General features: G+C 26.4%; 1 protein-coding gene across 1 annotated transcript; it reads left to right on the plus strand.

Annotated features, from left to right (window-relative positions):
* Window positions 1–5,208: 5,208 nt before the first annotated feature.
* Window positions 5,209–18,052, plus strand: LOC129965975 (DNA-directed RNA polymerase II subunit RPB11-a). The gene is made up of 4 exons (XM_056080291.1): window positions 5,209–5,360; window positions 7,645–7,734; window positions 10,842–11,016; window positions 17,881–18,052. Exons 1-4 carry the CDS (start codon window positions 5,308–5,310, stop codon window positions 17,914–17,916), a joined length of 354 nt encoding a protein of 117 aa, XP_055936266.1. The 5' UTR covers window positions 5,209–5,307; the 3' UTR covers window positions 17,917–18,052.
* The last annotated feature ends 2,067 nt before the right edge of the window (window positions 18,053–20,119 follow it).

The following is a 20,119-nucleotide window of genomic DNA, read 5'->3' on the forward strand; positions in this document are numbered from 1 at the left end:
AAAATATTACAGGACAAAGGCGATTTTTATATCATCTTAAATCTTATAAAATTATCTGTTTAATGATAGCGATGTTTTTACAAAATAAATTTATGGTTGTAATGTATTTTACCATATTTTCTAACAATTTATTTCTTACAAAATAAAAATAAAATTAAACCTCTAGGACAACTTACAAGTTCTTAGCTTTTGTCAACGTAATGCCTGCAAGTTAACAAAAGTTTAAATTAAAAGATTAAGTTAATTCTTACTGCAAATTAATGATAGAAAAGTGCCTGTATGAAAAAAAATAAACATGTAATATGATATTTTTTTAAAAAAATGAATGTAAAAAATGTTTTTTGTAACCTTTTAAAATTTCTATATTATCACTTCAATAATTCATGAAATATACATAGTTTAATATATAGGGAGTGGATATTCCCTCTGATCAGGGTTCAACAACTAATTTATAAAATTTTAGTGATAAACATATACATTTAATAAAAAAATGGCCTAATTGAAGAAAATAATTATATTTTATGTAATTTGAATCAATACATGTTTTCATAAATCTCAGATTTTAAATTTTTACACAGACCATCTATTCTGTGATTCATATTTAATAAAATATTTTTGAGACACTAATATTTTAAATGAAAAAATTCCAATCTTTGAGGATTATACTGCATGAGTTATGAAAATTTAAATATTTATCTTAATATATATAAATTACGTGCCACGTTGTTTGTCCGCGATGGACTCCTAAACTACTTAACCGATTTTAATCAAATTTGAACACCGTATGCAGTTTGATCTAACTTAAAAGATAGGATAGCCCTTTTTTTGAATTTTTAATTAGAATTGTAATTATTAATTAAAAACTAACTTTCCCGCCAAAAAAATCTTTTCATTTTCCCCCCGCCAAATGAGTACGGCTTCAGTTTTTTTCCCAACAGTCATGAGGCTAGGCTTCAGATTTTTCGGCTGATTATTTGAAACGATTCTATTTATTTTCTTAATGTTTGATGCATTTAAAATTAAACATTGTTAATGAATCGATCTTTCAGATTCATTCTTAAGTACTTTTGAATTAAAATAAAACAGAATAAAGAAAATTAAAAATTTCTAATCTGCATAGCGTTACCCCAACTGGCGTAGAAAAACTCACGCATTTGCATTACCGTAACTGGAGTTGGAAATTCACGCATGCGCATTGTGTTCTGATTGTTGACATGACAACCATTATCAACGGATGATTTAAATTATTTTTAGGTTAGTTGCATGTTTTTGTAATTAAATTGTATTTTTGTTAGTTATATATTTTTTGTATACGCTTATAGTTTTAAGTACATCGTTTTTTTAGTTTTTTTAAGCTATTTTCAACCGATTATTTTAAACAATTCGTTTTATTTTCTTAGTGTTTGATGCATTTAAAATTAAACATTGTTAATTAATCGTTATGGTCATAATGAATCTGAGAATATTTTGTTGACAAATTCTTGAAATATTACATAAATTAGGAAAGATATTCTTTAGTGCCCATAAAGTTTAAACGCTCAGTGACTGTTTTCAGTAATCATATTACAAAAAATTACTTTGTTTCAGTAAAAAATATTATTATATTGATTGCAGATTAACCCTTTCCACTTTAATTTATAGTATAAATTCTACGAAACTAACAGAAAATTACAGAGATACATATTACGTTATGACTGAAGGCGTTTATAATATTATGAGAGAATTATATGACTATCAAAATTTGAAATTTTAAAATATTTTGATGAAGCTATTAAAATAGGAATTGCATAAAATATTTAATTATTAAAATTTAAACGAATATTAAGATTGGCGAACCGGCTGGTCGCCAAAGGCGGCTAGTATTCTATAAAAATCCTTAACTTTAGACTTTTTTATCAACTGTCTTGGGAAAAAAATACGCCAATCACCGCTCGGAGTTTCCCTCGGGGCTGATTGACCAAAAATAAAGAAATTGTTGATTGTCATAAAATAATGGTATTCAAAACTTTGTAACTCCGAGAGACTTGAATACAGAAGATTGAAACGTTAGAATATCAGGATTATCTTATTGAAGATTTATAAGATAAAAGAACAGCATAAAACTTAATCTTCTAAAGATTTTCAGAAGCGTATTCATTGCCTGAAATAAAATAAACTATTACTTATGTCATTTTAACTCTTTTAAAAATAAAACTGAATATTAGGATAAATCAGAGAAATTTTTGTGGGACAATTCTTTAAGATAGTGTATAAATTGTATTTAAAAAAATTTCTGTCGAGCACATAATATTTCAATTCAAGATTTCTGAAGGATTCGATTTTCTGCATTCATATTTTTTTAACATGTTTGTTTTCAACAAAAAAAAAGTTTATTCAATAAAATTTTATTACTTCAGCTTAAATTTTAAATTTAAATTTTACAGTAGTTGTGAGAAAATTTGGGATATACATAGCAGAATGAATAGAATGGTTAATGCTTCTATAATAATGCGAGTTATACGATTATCAAAATTTGTTGATTAAAAACATTTTGATGGGGAAGATATTGAGGTATCAAGTTACATAAGATATTTAATTGAAAATTTTAGTGATCGTTAATATTAGCGAACCAGCTAATCGTCAAAGACGGCTAATATTTTCATAAAAGGAAAAAAAATCATTATGTTTTATAATAGTTCTTCTAGTAGTTCAGCTTGCAACGCATTTATTCTCAAGACTTCGGTAAATGTCAGGTGGATTTAAAATCCAAACAAAAAAATATTAGGTAAGACAATGATTCCCCAAAAATGAAAAATATAATTTAATTAAATAATAATGTCGATTCGTGTAATATATTCAAAAGAATACGGGTTAAAAAACAAAATGATTTATTATGAATTTCCTCGATCAATTTATAACTGAGTAATAAACTTGATAGTTTTCTTTCACATCCGGTACGGAAGGTAAAATAATGAAAGTCCTTAACCAAATTAAAGAAAATAAATTGAGCGTAGAATTATCATAACACATATCCATAAATTTCATGCAGCATATTTTTGACCTAACATAAAATATAAAAGATTAATATTTTAAGATTCGCTTAATTTATATACACTTTTTATATATATAGTAAACTATAATCAATTATGTATTAATTTTTTTAATTATATCACGCTTATTCAACAAAAATTATTCACATTTTTATCATTTTAAAATATAATATTTTCAAACAATAAGAAATTGAACTTTGGTTCTTGAAATTAATGTTGAATGTTCGGACCAGACCAGAAGGCAACATTTGTTCACCAGACCACATTGACCAGAAGGCAACATTCGTACAGCAAAATACTAATAGAATGGCAAGGTTAATAAATCACTTACATTACAAATAAGCGAATTGAAAATGAAGAAGAAAGAAAGTGAAACAACTATTACAATGGATTCTAACATGAAAAAAATTTAAAATGTGATAGTAAAAGATTTGAACATATTTGATTTGCTTGAATTTTATTACAATAATGAAATCGAATAATAAAGTTAAAAACTATCTTTAAAATTAATTTTTAAAAAATCTTTATTAAAATGTGACATTATATGAAAATAAAATTATTATTACTATTATTATTTAAGTTTTAAAATGATCTAAAAATGGTTTTTTATGAATATAAGGTGCGAATTTTTGCAGTCAAAAACAAATTTGATTTTCTTAAATCTTTAAAAAATTATCAAAACTTCTGAAATACTTTTGTTAGTCCACATCTGCTGTCTAGGAAATAATTAAGTGCCAATATTGGCTGCCCTATGCCCAAAAATTTTTCCTACAAAGTATTGCATGGTTGTTGTTGTTGTTGTTGTTTTTAGCATTATATTGTTATCTACTTGCACAACTTCTGTATCCTGCAATTTATAGAAAGTATGCTCGGGATATTATCATTTTAAAATAGAAACAATTGTATAGAAATCCTCCAATTTGCTCATTGGGAATAAAATCCCGAAATTCCTCAAAACAAAAATTGGATTCAGTTTCAACTGGGCTTGGCGAAATTTGTTAACTTTCGTTATATTTAACTTTAACGACCTTTTAAATATGGAACACTTTCATTTGCAAACTATGCGAATTAACATTAAGATAATAAAACAAAATATTACAAAAGAGCTTTTCACAAAGAAACTGTTTCAGAAACGCAGTGCCGTTTTCTAAGGATGACGAATATTTTACGAGCGGTTATTACGTAACCAATATCATAAAGTCACAAATACCACTGATCAATACTTTTCAGAGAGGGGTGTGATTCAAATCCTTGATACGATCTTACTGGTGATATTTCGATTACAGGTTTTGGATCACGATAGAAAGTAATAATCGATACGATATCACTGAAATTTGCCGGAGCGGTGCCTTAACTGGAAAGTAACAATCGATACGATCTGTCCAATGGAAGCTCTCGAACAAAACAGAAGAGGAGAAATCTGTGAATGGATTGAAAAGTGAACAGACCGGTTATTGGAAAAATCGTATCATTGAACTGCATATCACTGAAATTTATCGGAGCGGTGACTTCACTGGAAAGTGTGAAGTCTCCGCTCCATTTCATGAGAGCAACCTTGTTTTTCCGATATTCACATTTGAGGCTTGTGACTTGACTTTGCATATATTCCGTTTACTGCTGGCGCCATCTATTGGTAGAATATAGAACTAAAGTGAACAATTTAAGGAAATTGCATATATATTTAATTCAAATTTTTCAGAAAATGGTTTACTCCAATAAAGAAATTAAATAAATAGTTTTGAAAAAAAACCAAATTTAAGAAGTAAGCTGAAATAGATAAATTAATTCAATCACACGTTACTTAAATTTAGTAAATTAAGTATTAATTACAATTAATAAAATTTTATATTTAATATTAAGTAATAATTTTTAATTAATAATATGATTGAAATAACAGATATTTGGAACAAATATTTAAAAATAACAATAGCAAAATTATTTGTTATTCAAAAAATCTTGGATTATGGATCTCTACCGTTTTCAAATCTTTCTTAATGATCGGATTAAAGATCATTTCCATCAACTCATCATATTATTTCATTTATCTGGCAGATCAAAAATAAATTATTTGTTATGTATAAAAGTAAGAACGGGAAATAAAAATTCATTAAAAAAATATATGTAAAGTATATATGTAAAAATGGCTTAAAATGAAGTGAAGCGACTCAAATCTGTCTGAACTCGGCTCGGAACATTCGACTGAACACAATACGAGCAAACACGAGCAAACAGAATTGTCACATATTTTCTTCATCAAAAATATTAATTTGACGAAACTATGAATGCTCCACCAGCATTCGAGTCATTCCTTCTCTTTGAAGGAGAAAAGAAGTTAGTGTAGAATTTATCTCTATGTTTTATTATGCATAATTAATTGTAGCTGCTGTTTGTTCCCTTACTTATTTGTTGTTTTAGGTTGAAAATAATCGTTTGCTTAACCTTCCATCGTTTTTTCGAGAAATTACCTTTTGTTCTGAGCAACTGTCATTTACTTAATTATAAATTTAATTAATTTTTTAATTTAAATTTGCAAAATTATTATTTTTTATAATTTTGTTTATTTCGATGAAGTATACGAAATCAAGAGCAGAGTCCGATAGTTCTGTTTGATAGATATGTTTAAATTATACTTTTTACAGTACTAAGTATCAACAGTATTAACTAAGGCTATAGATTGAATGCATTAATCTTAAAAAAATAAAATCGACTTATTTTTTAAGACTAGCTAAATTTCTATTGCTAAGATTTTGATAACCTTTAATAAAAATAATTTGTTCATCACTTTCTAAGTTGGTAGCATTTTAAAACTAATTATGTCATAATTAGTTTTGTATTTATTAGATGTGTCTATCATTGTCTTAGAATTCATGTTTAATGACTAGTATAAGTTTTTTCTCTGTAACTAATTATTGATTAGTATATTATAAAATGTGCCACATAAATAGGAAAAATAGTATTAATGTGTCCTTATATAAGCTAAATCTTAAAATTCAACCTAAAGTCATGAGTTGATAATTTTGCTGTCTTTTTCTTTTGAATTTGTTTTCTTGAACTAGATTTTTTTTAACTGTAAAATTTCCTTAGCCGAGTTTTTATAACTTCACAAAAATTAAGTAAAACAGGAGAATCAAATACTAGATTCTCGCTAAGGCAGAAATTTTAGCCAATTTTAGAAATTTGCCAATGTGACTAATATAATGAGAAATTTAAGAAACGATTAACAAATTTGATGACTTATCTTAAATATAGTACAACTTGGTGCCATTTGCCGCTATGTACCTGATTCTTCTATATGGCAAAGATTAAATTAAAAGTAATTAATTTCAGTATCAATGTATTATGGAATAAGTGTATTAAAAAAGACTTGCACTTTGGAAATTTGTTTCATTGCAATAAATTTCAGTACATTAATTTGATAGAATGAATTGAAATAATAGAATTTCTTTTCCTATATCTTAGAAATAACAGATTTCTTTTATGAATTGATAGTATCAAAAGAAACTTCTGGATGTTCTAATATTCTTGTTATTGTTTCCATTCTTTTTTCAAAGAATTGTTCTGCTTGGAATGAGTTAAGACATGGAGAATATATATATCCCGGGCACTAATATTAATGCTATTTGATTGTGGACACACCATTAGAACCAAATAATATTGTTTGTTACTTTTAAAATCAAACATGATGATGGAATGAAATGAGTATCTTTACCATTTGCTAGTTTATTCTGCAAGTCAATAATGACTGTGATGAAAAAATATTGACTTTTACGCTGTGTCACTAGAATGGTACCAAAATGTTCGGTTTGAATTCCTTCTTTAATAATTTTTTGATACTTATATGAAGATTTTTGTGTTTTCAATTTTTTTTTTTTTTTTTTTTCATTTTTGTAAATTAATTAAAGCTTTTGTTTCAAAACGGAGCTAATTATATAAAGAAATGATAGATTTTAATTTCAGTTGTGGTTACAATTTTATTTTCTTCATAATTCAGTCAATTGTTGGCAATGTCAAAGAGTGTTTTTATGGTTTGTTCAAGTGGCAAAAAAAACTTTTGTTGATGGCTACGAAAAATATTTTTTATAATATTGAATGTGACTGAGATTATCTGTTATTAATCTCAAAATATTAGTGAAAATTTACTAATAAATTTTTAAAAAGGTATTTTAATTTAAAATATTTTTATTATTTTGTAAAAGAAGTAAATGAGATTTTCAAAAAAAAAAAAACTTCCTTTTATTCACCATAATTTAATGTTTAAATTACTTGTAGTAAATGAAAATTGCTCTGAAATATTTTATTGGGAATCAGTATCTTTTTCCAACAATATTACAAATTACCTACAGTTTTTATGCCTTGCAAGTTCACATATAATCCATTTCGTTTTACCTTCGTTGAAAAATGTGAAGATTTTGAAAAGTTTACAAACTAATAAACATTAGTAATTCAAGTTTCATGCCTTACAAACATGTTTTAAAATAATATTTTGTCTTTTTTCCTCCTATTGTTCTTGTAAATGCATTTATTTGTTATGTTTTTATAAACTTGACATTTCTTTACTTTTTATATTTACAATCTGTGTGTAGTATGTTTAATAATTTGGATGTGTTCTTTCCAGAATAACAATCGAAAAAGATACCAAAGTTCCAAATGCTGCTATATTTACAGTTAATAAAGAAGATCATACTCTCGGAAATTTAATTAAAACGTAAGCATGTTATTTTCTTATTAAACTGATATTTAATAAATATCTATACAAGTCTTGTAAATAACTTGCTGTTAATTTTGTATTGCTGTTTCATTTAATTTTTCCTATAACCTTTATTATTAAAATAGCTTTTCTCTATATATTTAAAGATAGATTATAAATATTAAAATTAGTTGTCAAAATTTATTTTTGAATGTTTTCCACTTGTTACACTCTTTCACGCTTGCAGTTCTGCTAATATATTAGTGATAAAGAGAAACTAGAATGTCATTTCCGCACACTTCATTTTATTTTAAATATAGAAATAATAAAAAATGTATGGTGCCCTCCTTGAAACATTCCATATATTTATCTTCTATCACAAATATGATTTATACCTCTTATTAGTAAAATCATTAATCCTCTGGTATGTAGAAGTAAGAAGGAGTTGCTAACATTTATGTGTTTTTATTTTGATTCAAAAGAATCATAATATTTTTTTCTAATGTAATATGTTTTTTGTAAGCTAGGGGATATTGTGTCAGAATTGGTGTTAACAAATTTCTGTATTTTGATAAGTTAAAAAATGGATAAAAATCAAAACTTGTTGTATGTTGCTGCAATTTTTCCTTCATAGCATCAAATTTACTTATGAAGTTCTGTAGAGAAGTTTTTTAAAAAAACCATTAAGTTAAACAATTGTAATTATTACAGCTCTATTATTTCCTCTATAATTCTCTGTTTTTATATTTTTATCCCTTTTAACAAATACTCTCATCCCTCTGGGACAAGTTGGCAACAAGCTTGTTAGTCATGTCTAATTTTACATAGAAATTGTTTAATTTTACTATAATTTGAAATTTGTCAACATTTTAAAAAAAAATCATTAACTTTTTCATTTTGTTTATGATTTGAACTACAGTACATTCATCACATTAACATGTAATCAAAATATAAAGTATTATAGCTTCATTATTCAATATGCAACTATACAGTTCTATTACTTTGTATTGTATGCATTATTTCATAATTTGAGTATCTAGGTAAAATAAATATACATTTTAAATGAAGTATTTTATTGTGATGTAGTCTCTGCTTGCACGCCTTGTTGTTTTATTTCTCCTCCTTCAATACTACCCAGGTCGGAGCATTCCAGTGGTGCTTAAGCTATGTCTACACCATTGATATGTGCATATATACATATATTATATTGTATATAATTTAAATTAGTAAGAGGGCAGCACTATACGACTGCTTTCCATTGGGAAATATTGATATTGTATCATTACTTTGTGGGGGGGGGGAATTACATTATTAAAAATCTGCCATCAACTAAAGATGATTTTGTAGTATAGAGTCTTTTTCTAAGTTTATGATACTTCAAACCCTCTTTATATTAACTTGAATATTCTGGAGTAGAATCTTCAGTCATTTTTTTTTTTTATATCAAAAGCAATTGTGTATTGCTTTTTTTTTTTTTAAGGATTAAAAAAGATTTACATTTTTTTAAAGTTAAATTCTTTTAATTTTTAAAAACTGTACAAGTAAAATGGTTTTTCAAAATTTTGGTGACAATTCTGGAAGTTTCATACTTTTTTTGTGTCTGTATTTTCTATCCTGTTTCTACATCTTTATTGCCATTCTCCTGGCCTGGGGGTAGCTCGTCTTCAACATGATTTGGGCGTCCCCGGGTTTGAATCTTAATTCGGGCATGGTTGTTCTTACCTTATGCTCTATCTGCAAGGTGTATGAAATAGCCCCCTCCTCCTGTAAAAAGGGTTTGTACAAGTTAGTGTGTGTCATCTTAATATGGGCTAGAAGTCAAGCTTCTGCCCTTGGGTGTTCAGGGACATTTACCCTCAGAAGTAACAACAACCACTTAAATTGAATTATGCTATCACATTTAAAGATTTCTGCTAAAGAACTATGCTCAGTAAAAGAGGTCTTACTTCAAGTTAAAAAAGGGATTTGTAAATTAGAAACTAAGTATAACATTTTACTCTGCCTGTTGCTTTTCCTTTTTTTTAAATTGATTTTCATCTTCTGAGAATTTCTTCAGCAGTAAGAATTGGTGAAATAATTATTTTTTAGTTTTCTTTTATACACTTTCTTATAAATGAAATGGTTGCTTTTTTGCTATAACAGGTATAATTTTTATGAGAATTTCTGTTTGATTTATTGAATTTTTATATTTGATACACAGAAACTTTCTATTAAAATTCCCAAGATTTCATAAGATGGTTTGACCTGTAGAAATTTTTTATGTGAGGAATTTCTACTTTATGCATATTTTTTAATTAGCAAGAAAGTTGAAATTTAGAATACTTGTCATAGTGTGGTTTATCATGAATACTATAATATTGAACCAAACTTCATTTGAAAATCTGCCATTGCAATAGGTATTCATTGTAATATTTCCAGGTTTCTATTACTGGAAGATCTGTTTCTTGATTTCGAACAAAAGTTCTATATCGCATGAATAATCAACATTATGTTTCTGAATTAGCGACTTTCGTATGCATTATTCCACCAGATTTTCAAAGGGATTTCCCATCTTGTTGTATTTTGTTCCATTAGTAATGTTCTAAAATAAAAGTTTTTTTATAATAAATTAATAATTTTAAAATGCATAGAAAAGATTAAATATGATCTGTTTCAAAATTTTTATCATCTAAATTCTCAGATTCTTTGGTATTAAAAATTTCCTTTACTTACATGTCTCTTAATTTCCATTGACTGTGATAAACATTCAGTTTAATGCTTGTATCAACAAAAAATGTTTTCAGATTATTTCCTGTGTTGTAGTAATTTATTCAGTTGATTTCTGTGTTGTACAGGTTGCAAGTTATTACATTTATGGATTAAAAAGAATGATCAATAATGGTTTACTAAAACTTTTGTATGTGTGTATTTGATTCATTAATCAATACGTGATTTGAAAATATTGTCATTACTATTAAATAATCACTCTTGCAAGACATTTGATAATTAATGGGAATATTTTTTTTTCTCATTTATCATGATAATTTATGAATATATTTTGTTTTAATGAAATTAAGATTGCTTTGTATGCTAATAATTCTGTAAATTATATTGAATCAAGTATATCTATATCCTATTTTTTATAGTCAGCTTCTAAAGGATCCAAATGTCCTGTTTGCTGGTTATAAGAATCCTCATCCATTGGAATACAAGATTTTAATTCGAGTTCAAACAGTTATGGAATATTCGCCTCAAGAAGCATTTACGAATGCCATCACTGATCTTATCAGTGAACTATCTCTTCTGGAAGAAAGGTTTAGAGTAAGTAAAAATTTTTTTATTATTAACATATCACTTTAATCACTGAAAAATTGTTATAAATGTATAAAATTTAGTATCCTGAATGTACTGCTACTAATAAAGATAAATATGTTATATGTTTGTACTTCACAAGCCATATTTATTGAACTACAGCCACCAAATTTGGCATAAATAAAAATATGGACCTTGAAGCATTTTTTAAAAATTTTAATTATAATTTTAATTAAAAGTTACCCTGAATGTTAGTATTTTACCATGATAATTTCCTAAAATATTATTACACAAAAGTGAACTTTGCACCATTTTAAAATTGCTTTTTTTTATATGATTGTGCACATTTTTGTTGAAATTCAAATTGTTTTCATTGTTTCATCAAATACTTAGTCATTCAATTCTTTTCCATAGTTTAAAGCTAAGGCAGAAAGATTCTGTTTAATATCTGCAGTTAACAGGACAAATAAAAAGATGAAGTTGTACCTAAATTTAAAGGACTGATGAAATGGATATTTGCATTTTTCATAGTGCTGTTATATCATGGGACTAGAAGATTTCATGTACTCAATAAACAAAACTTAGACAATTAAAAAAGACAATTAAAATAACATAGTTTTAATGTATGATAATTTGGTGGAATCCTGAAATTGAAGTTCTATCTACATGATCTATATAAAATTAAATATATAATAAAATTCCTGGCAACCAGCTGGTTATCTTAGGCAACTAGTATATATATATATATATATATATATATATATATATATATATATATATATATATATATATATATATATATATATATATATATATATATCATATATATCATATATTGTATCATAGTTATTAGAAATGTCTGAATGTCATATAGATTAAAGATATTAGAAATACTTTTGTGTCATTTAAAAATTGCATTGTTTGTTCTATATTATGCTTTAAGGCATTTTTTCTTTTTTTAAAGAATATTGCTTTTTTTAGTTTATTATTTACTAGCCGCCTTTGGCGACCAGCCGGTTCGCCAATCTTAATGTTCGTTAAAATTTTAATAATTATATATTTTATGCAATTCCAACTTTAATAGATTCTTCAGCAAAATATTTTAAAACTTCAAATTTTGATAGTCATATAATTCACTCATAATATTATAAAGTCCTTCAGCCATAACGTGATATGTATCTCTCTCATTTTCTGTTACCCCTCGTAGAATTTATGCTTTAAATTAAAGTGTAAATGATTCATTTGCAATTAATATATTAATATTTTTTACTGAAACAAAGCATTTTTTTAATAATATGATTACTGATAATAGAGTCACTGAGCATTTAAACTTTATGGGCACTAAAGAATATCTTTCTTAATTTATGTAATATCTCAAGAATTTGTCAACAAAATTTTCTCAGATTCATCATGAACAGATCGATTAATGAACAATGTTTCATTTTAAATGCATTAAACACTAAGAAAATAAAATGAATCGTTTAAAATAATCGGTCTAAAACAGGTTTAAAAGAACTACTTAAAAAACGATGTACTTAAAACTATAAGCATATACAAAAAAATATATAACTAACATAAATACAATTTAATTACAAAAGCATGCAACTAACATAAAAATAATTTAAATCATCTGTTGAAAGTGGTTGTCATGACAACAATCAGAACAATGCGCATGCGTGAATTTTCTTCGGAAACTTCTTTTCCCTTTCCAGCTGTGTTGCCATAGAAACCGGCGCACAGCTGTTTACACGTTTATGTTTATCTCTTCAGATTTTATAACATCTAATCGGAGTAACGGTGAATATCAGTGTGTTCGTGTTCGTCAATAAATGTTAATTTTTTTAATAACATGATTAACGAAAACAGAGTCACTGAGCATTTAAACCTTATGGGAACTAAAAAATATCTTTCTTAATTTATGTAATATCTCAAGAATTTGTTGACCAACCGGTTCGCCAATCTTAATGCTCGTTAAAATTTTTATATTTAAATATTTTATGCAATTCCTACTTTAATAGCTTCTTCATCAAAATATTTTAAAACTTCAAATTTTGATAGTCATATAATTCACTCATAATATTATAAAGGCCTTCAATCATAACGTAATATGTATCTCTCTAATTTTCTGTTAGCACCCGTAGAATTTATGTTTTAAATTAAAGTGGAAAGAATTAATCTGCAATTAATATAATATTATTTTTAATGAAACAAAGAATTTTTTTATAATCTGATTAATGAAAATAGAGTCACTCAGCGTTTAAACTTTATGGGCACTAAAGAATATCCTTTTCAATTTACGTATTATCTCAAGAATTTGTCAACAAAATTTTCTTAGATTCATCATGAGCAGATTGATTCATTAACAATGTTTACTTTTAAATGCATCAAACACTAAGAAAATGAAATGAATCGTTTAAAATAGACGGTTTAAAACAGGTTTTAAAAAAACTACTTAAAAAACGATGCACTTAAAACTATAAGCATATACAAAAAATATATAACTAACATAAATACATTTTAATTACAAAAACATTCAACGAACCTAAAAAAAATTTAAATCCAGTCCACATCCGTTGATTCGTCAACACAATGCGGAATTCAGAACACAAAGCGCATGCGTGAATTTTCAACGCCAGTTACGTAACGCAAATACGTGATTTTTTTCCTACGCCAGTTGGGGTAACGCTATGCGGATTAGAAATTTTTAATTTCCTTTATTCTGTTTTATTTTAATTCAAAAGTACTTCAGAATGAATCTGAAGGATCGATTCATTAACAATGTTTAATTTTAAATGCATCAAACATTAAGAAAATAAACAGAATTGTTTCAAATAATCCGCCCAAAAATACTAACCCTAGCCTCATTACTGTTGGGAGAAAAAAGACCCGGAAGCCTTACTCATTTGGCGGTGGCGAAAATGGAAGATTTTTTTGGCGAAAAAGTTGGCGGTGGGGAAAATGGAAGATTTTTTTGGCGGGAAAGTTAGTTTTTAATTACTAATTAAAATTTCAAAAAAAGGGACCCCAGGTGCACATTCCCGACCTCTAAGGTATACATGTACCAAATTTGATAGCTGTATGTCAAATGACCTGGCCTGTAGAGCGCCAACACACACACACACACACACACATTGAGCTTTATTATAAGTATAGATAATAAAAAATAGTGATTGAAAATTTTTAAGTTTGAAGCAGTCTTTTACAATTTTCCTTCAGCATTTTTTTAATACCTCCTCCACAAAGGCAAAAATATGAAGAAAAAAAATTACTTTAAATATTCCTTTATATCTTACTTGTGAGTATATCTTACTTCCAGCAGAAAACTGGACCCTACAAATATGTTGTTATTATGAGAATTTATATTTTTTAAAAATTTTCTCTGAAGAGAAATTTAACAGATTAACCTTTTTGATTTAATATTGGGTAATATAAAGTAACATGAAATGTTCCGAGTACCTTAGTTAATAGCACAAATAAAAGGAGAAAAAAAGATATTACCTTAAATTTTTTAACTGGTTTTAACTATATTTTAATATGCTAATTTCAAATAAGAATAAGAAAAATCTATATCATTTCTATTTCTTGATGTTTAGTTTAGCCAATTTATAAAATATTTATAACTGGAATAAACATAGAATAATTTAAATGGAAGCATTCACATGAAGAGGAAGAAATGAGATTACTGTATCTTGGTAAGCAAATATATTTGCTTTTTATGTTTGTGGGATGGTTGAACTGATTAATTCTATTTCATAAGAAGCAATTAACCTACTAGACGCTGTGGTCAGTTTTGTCACTATCAGAGAGAATGTGGTTACTGGAGAAATAATATCAATTGTGAAATCTTAGTTAAGAATTTTAATTATTTTGCCACCACTGTCTGTAAAGCAAGAGCTCATGAAGCAGTTTATATGAAAGTTTTTGATCATTGTAATTAGGAAGAAGGGATGAAGTTGAAGCTTAGACTTTTTTATAGTTCTGAAATCAGGTAGTTTATAAATGATATTCATTTCATAGACTTCTTGAATGAGATAAAGTAAAATTTGGGTAACTCATTTGTTCTTGTTGTAAACAACCATGAAGTTGAAAATTTATTGATTTACGTATTAGGTTCACAGATCTGGATTCAATTATAAGCATAAATAATCATTACTCTGCTATTTACACCTATTATCTCTGCTATTTTTAAATCTTCTTCATACTAGTGAAGAACAAAATAGTTCTAAATAGTAAAAACATGAATATAATAGAGAACTCATAGTAGAGCCGATGGGATACTTATATAATGACAAATTACTTATCTGTGCATAGCTATGTTTATTATTCATTATAAATATTGTTAAGTATGATCACTTTTTGGATGTTTAAACTATGATATTTCACATAACGGCTTAAAACTTATACTATGAAAATTGCGTTAATTATTTTTTATTACTAAATATAGTTGCATATTTGTGTTTTAAGGTTCAGTACACTCCCAATTATCCGCGGAATTGGGTGGCGCAGCCGCCGCGGATAACAAAAATCTTGGATAATCCGAAAAAAGCTAAAAACGGGTATAGCAAAAAAGAAAACAGTCATTCCAACTTTGAAAAATCGTTTTATGTACAATAAAACGTAAAATAAACAGCAGGAAATGTTTAACTAATGCTTAATATTTTAGTTTATCACTCACAACTAACCTAAAATGCATTTTGTTAATGAAAACAGAAAAGTGCTTTGTACTTACGAGAGGCATCAAAGATACACAGAAAAATTAATACATATGTACTGTTTTAATACTGTAATGTATTATGTAATTACAAAAGCATAACTGTAAAACTGCACCTTTTTGAAAAAATCAGTCAAAAAAAAAAAAAAAACTTTGTGCGGCAGGCGCGGATAATCTGGAGTCTACTGTATCAATATTGTAAATATACATTATACACTGACTTATATTTGTGCTTATTGAAAGTCAAATTAATTGGTTACTTCAACAAAAAGCAATTGTTCAAATCACTAGATCTGAAGGGACAAAATTGGAAAATCTGAAACTTAATTTGCATAATCTTGATAAAGAATATCTTTATTAGATACTTTGTTAGGTCTCCTATATTGCTTGCATCCTGCACATTAATCTTGTTTACTGCAACATTAGTTTATTGCAATTTGATTGTTTGATATCTTTAACCTGAATGTGTTGCTAAAATTGTAATAGATTCTAATTGTTAAAATATTTTCCATAAATATTCATATATTTTTATCCTTGGTAATTTCATTAGCTGAAGGTCATAGCATTGATATTCCGTTTTGGCTGTTAATACAGTCACCCTCATATGTAAGATTTGATGAAATAAGTGCTATCAAAGTGCACTCTATCTACTAATTATTTAATTCCCTTAGTTTTTAATCTCTTCTCAAAATTGATACTTAGTGCTGTTTGAAAAATACTTTTTCTTCTTTATAGCTGTGCCAGAATTTATTTTTTATTGAGGGAAACTTTTGATGCTTCTTAAAAATTAAAATTACTGTAAAATCTCTTGTCTGACAACTGGATCTTAGGAGTTATGTATAAGATTTTTTTTTCTGCAAACTACCTGTATGTTTAAGTCAAAATACTTATTTGTAATTTAATATCTGAGAAAAACAAATTTGTTAAATCATCATTTACTATTTCATTGATTGTTAAGTTTGCATATTATGTAATGTGATGGCAAGAAACTTGCATGTATACTTTAATACTTGCATGATTTCTACTGGAGTTTTAAAAATTCACTGTATGCAATGATTTTCATAGCAGCATGTATTCTAATATACATGAATATTGCCAAATTTTATGGAAGTTTGCAGTTCTTCGTCTGCTGATTTTGTCATTTAAGAAATGTGATCAGAAAAAGTTGTTTACATCTATCCTATTCCATATCTCTCCTTCTCTTACCCCATACTTAATTTTTAATTTCATAGTTTCAATGCCAGATTGAAATCTGTACTTTAAAAGCTCTGCTAATTTAACATTGCTGTTTATCAGAGATTTTGCCACTTATATTCCATTATGCTTTTTTTTTTTTTTTTTTGTAGAATTTTGCTCCTGTGATTGTCCACTAAATAACAAAATACTTTATTATTTCATAAATGATGTATTTCAGTTAAAATCTTCTATCATTTTTATTTCCATTAATTCTTCTCATTAATATTTAATTTGCTGGGAAACAATATATATGCAACTTAAAATGGATTATTTATGACTTTTTATGCAATTCGTTAAGTCTAACAGATGATAAATATATTTTAAAATATATTTGGCTCAAATTAGATAATTGTCTTTTGTAGCAGTTAATTTTTCAGCTTATATATTTTTCACAATATACTTTAGTTAAGGCAAATACACACACAACACTTTTATTAATTACATTGAAATATAGTGTGCTTAAAATTATTATCGCCTATTATATAGAAGGAGCACAGTTTTTTTTGTTTTTTTTCTCTTATTTCTTTAGTAAATTAAAACATGCACATATATCAAAGAATATTTTTGCAATATTCTACTTCTATTATGTTGAAATCTTAATTCCAAATTCAATAAATTTGGCACAGTTCTTTGCATATAGCTTGAGCAATTTATACTTCATAAACATGGAAAATGAACATTTGTACAGAATTTTAATTATTCTTTGTGGTGTTATAAGAGTGAGATATCATTTAACTGTCATTTATATCATTTAAAATAGACTTTCTTAAAGGTAACTAATGTTAGAAATTTATTTAAAATTTCTCATGTTATTGTTCTATGATCTTCATATTAATATGCTGATTTGTAAATTGAAAAAGTAAGTTTCTGTCATTGAAATTTTGTTTGCCATAGGCTAATTCTTTTACTTTTACATTTAATTATAGGAGGCTGTGAGAGAGAAACAAGAAGGATTAGATTAAAAGCTCTTGACTTTCAAGGATCTTAAGTTTCATCATATAATGAATGTATCATCGCCATTTCAAATTTTCATTTTTGATAACCTGTGAATTGTAAATAATTTGATTAAACAGGTATTTTACCAATTATTTAAAATTGTCTCTTGTCTTTGTCTTTTTTTGAAATATGGATCATAGTCCGTAGAACTGTTTTAGTAAATGCTTTAATTTCTTGATATGATTGTTTTACATCCAATACAAAAATGCTTGAGATATTTTGATTATAAAATTTAAATAAACAATAAAGTGTTTATTTGATCATTATAATCTGATCTGATAAAACCATATCCATTTTAACAATTTTGTTTTTTTAAATATGCAAAATTTTCCTACTGCCAATGTGACTTCACCCTTTTACAAGCCTATGATAGTTCAACTCTTCAAACAGTGACTTCTTTAAAGCAATTGTGCGTGGTGATTTCCCTCAAAACTAGAAAAGCTATATAATAAAAGTAACAAAAATAATAATAAAATGAAATCGCTATGTTCATTTTTATTCAATGATGTATCTAATATCATTGTTAAGGCTTATTAATTATGCCTATCAAATAGTTATCAAATTGTAAATAAAATTGTAATACGATCAATCTTCTAAAGAGCATTCACCTTTTTCCAAAATATATTTTAATTTCAAAAATTGATTTTATATTTCTATATAAAAGTTTCATATTAACTATGCTTGTAAAATAATTTCTCAATCACTTGAACTTGTGTTCATTATAACTTCAAAGTTGCACAGGCTTTTAATTTTTCCATGGAATCAAATGCCGTATTTCACTATAGGTTAGATAAAGAAATCTTGATAAAAGCTTAACTAAAGAATAAAAAGCATTTGAAAAACTTAATGACTGCTTTACCAATCCAAGTTTTACAAACACACTCATATATGTATAAAATATTGATAGATTTTCATGCTATTAAGTTTTGAAAGAATTTGCAGTTGTTTAAAAATAGCCATAATTCTGTTTTGTTTTTATCTTGAGTAGTTAGAGGATATTTAAATATAGCTTTCAATATTATTGTCTGTAAATCCAAACTGTGACTATTGGAGAGTAATGTGACACAGTTTTTCTGCTTAAAATATCAAGGAAAAAGAGGATATAAAACCAACTTTGCAATATTTTGACAGTTCAGAAAGAATATTTCCCATATTAAAAATGCTTCTGGAATCATAATTAAAAGATTTCTTGGCTAGTATTTAGGTTACTGCTAATTACATCCCGATAAAGTGGTTAAAGTTATGCTGTTTACATCCCAATAGGTGTATGAAAACGATGCAACTTAGAAATAAAAAGTACTTTTGAGTTTGAATTTAAGTTGACTGGAAATAATTATATAATATTTAAATTTCCAAGGATAAAATATTCATAAGTTTTTAGAGATTTGGTTATATATATAAAGCAATGTCTGTTTACAATGTAATTTTTTCAATTATATATTTAAAGTTTCAGAATCTCAAATTTTAATTTTTAATGCATATTTAATAAATTCTAAATACTGTCATATCAATACAGCATTTTTTTTTTTTTTTCAAAATAGAGTTTAATTACACAATTTTTGAGTTGATGACTTTTAAAGGCATTCATCTTTTCCATCAGCATAAAAAAAATTCTTGTCTCCCTGAAATTTAGCACTTTTTCATCTATTATAACAGGAACAGTACTCCCTTTGTTAAAGTCTCTGAAACATATCTTCCTTATTTTTATTTATTACAAACTTGCTTTCCAATTAGCTAGTTCTGTCTACTACTTATATAAAATGTGTAATTATGAGATAAAAATAATAATAAAGTGCTATCTGAAGCTATTTTTGAAACATGCATTAAAAGTTCATGCAATATAGAATGCGAGAAACGATGCAACAGTGCCTTGTTATTTAATAGGAAGATTTATAGTTTTAAAAATTTTTAAATAAAATTTCAAAAAAGTAAAGACCAAAATGTTATTAAAATATTTCTATGTTTAAAATTTGCTCTGAAGTTTTATTGGTATGTTCAAGTAATGTTCACACATTCTTTTTTGGTTGTTTCTTCTCATTCTACTTTAATTGTTCTAATTTCTAAAACGAAGTAACATAGAAGTGCACATAAAATTTATTTATTCTGTATCATTGCAGTACTTTGTAGGTTGGAGTTAACAGTCTAAGGTGATTTAACTTTGGGTATTTT

The sequence above is a fragment of the Argiope bruennichi genome, chromosome 4 (assembly GCF_947563725.1).
Source record: "Argiope bruennichi chromosome 4, qqArgBrue1.1, whole genome shotgun sequence".
NCBI classification, from domain to species: domain Eukaryota; kingdom Metazoa; phylum Arthropoda; class Arachnida; order Araneae; family Araneidae; genus Argiope; species Argiope bruennichi.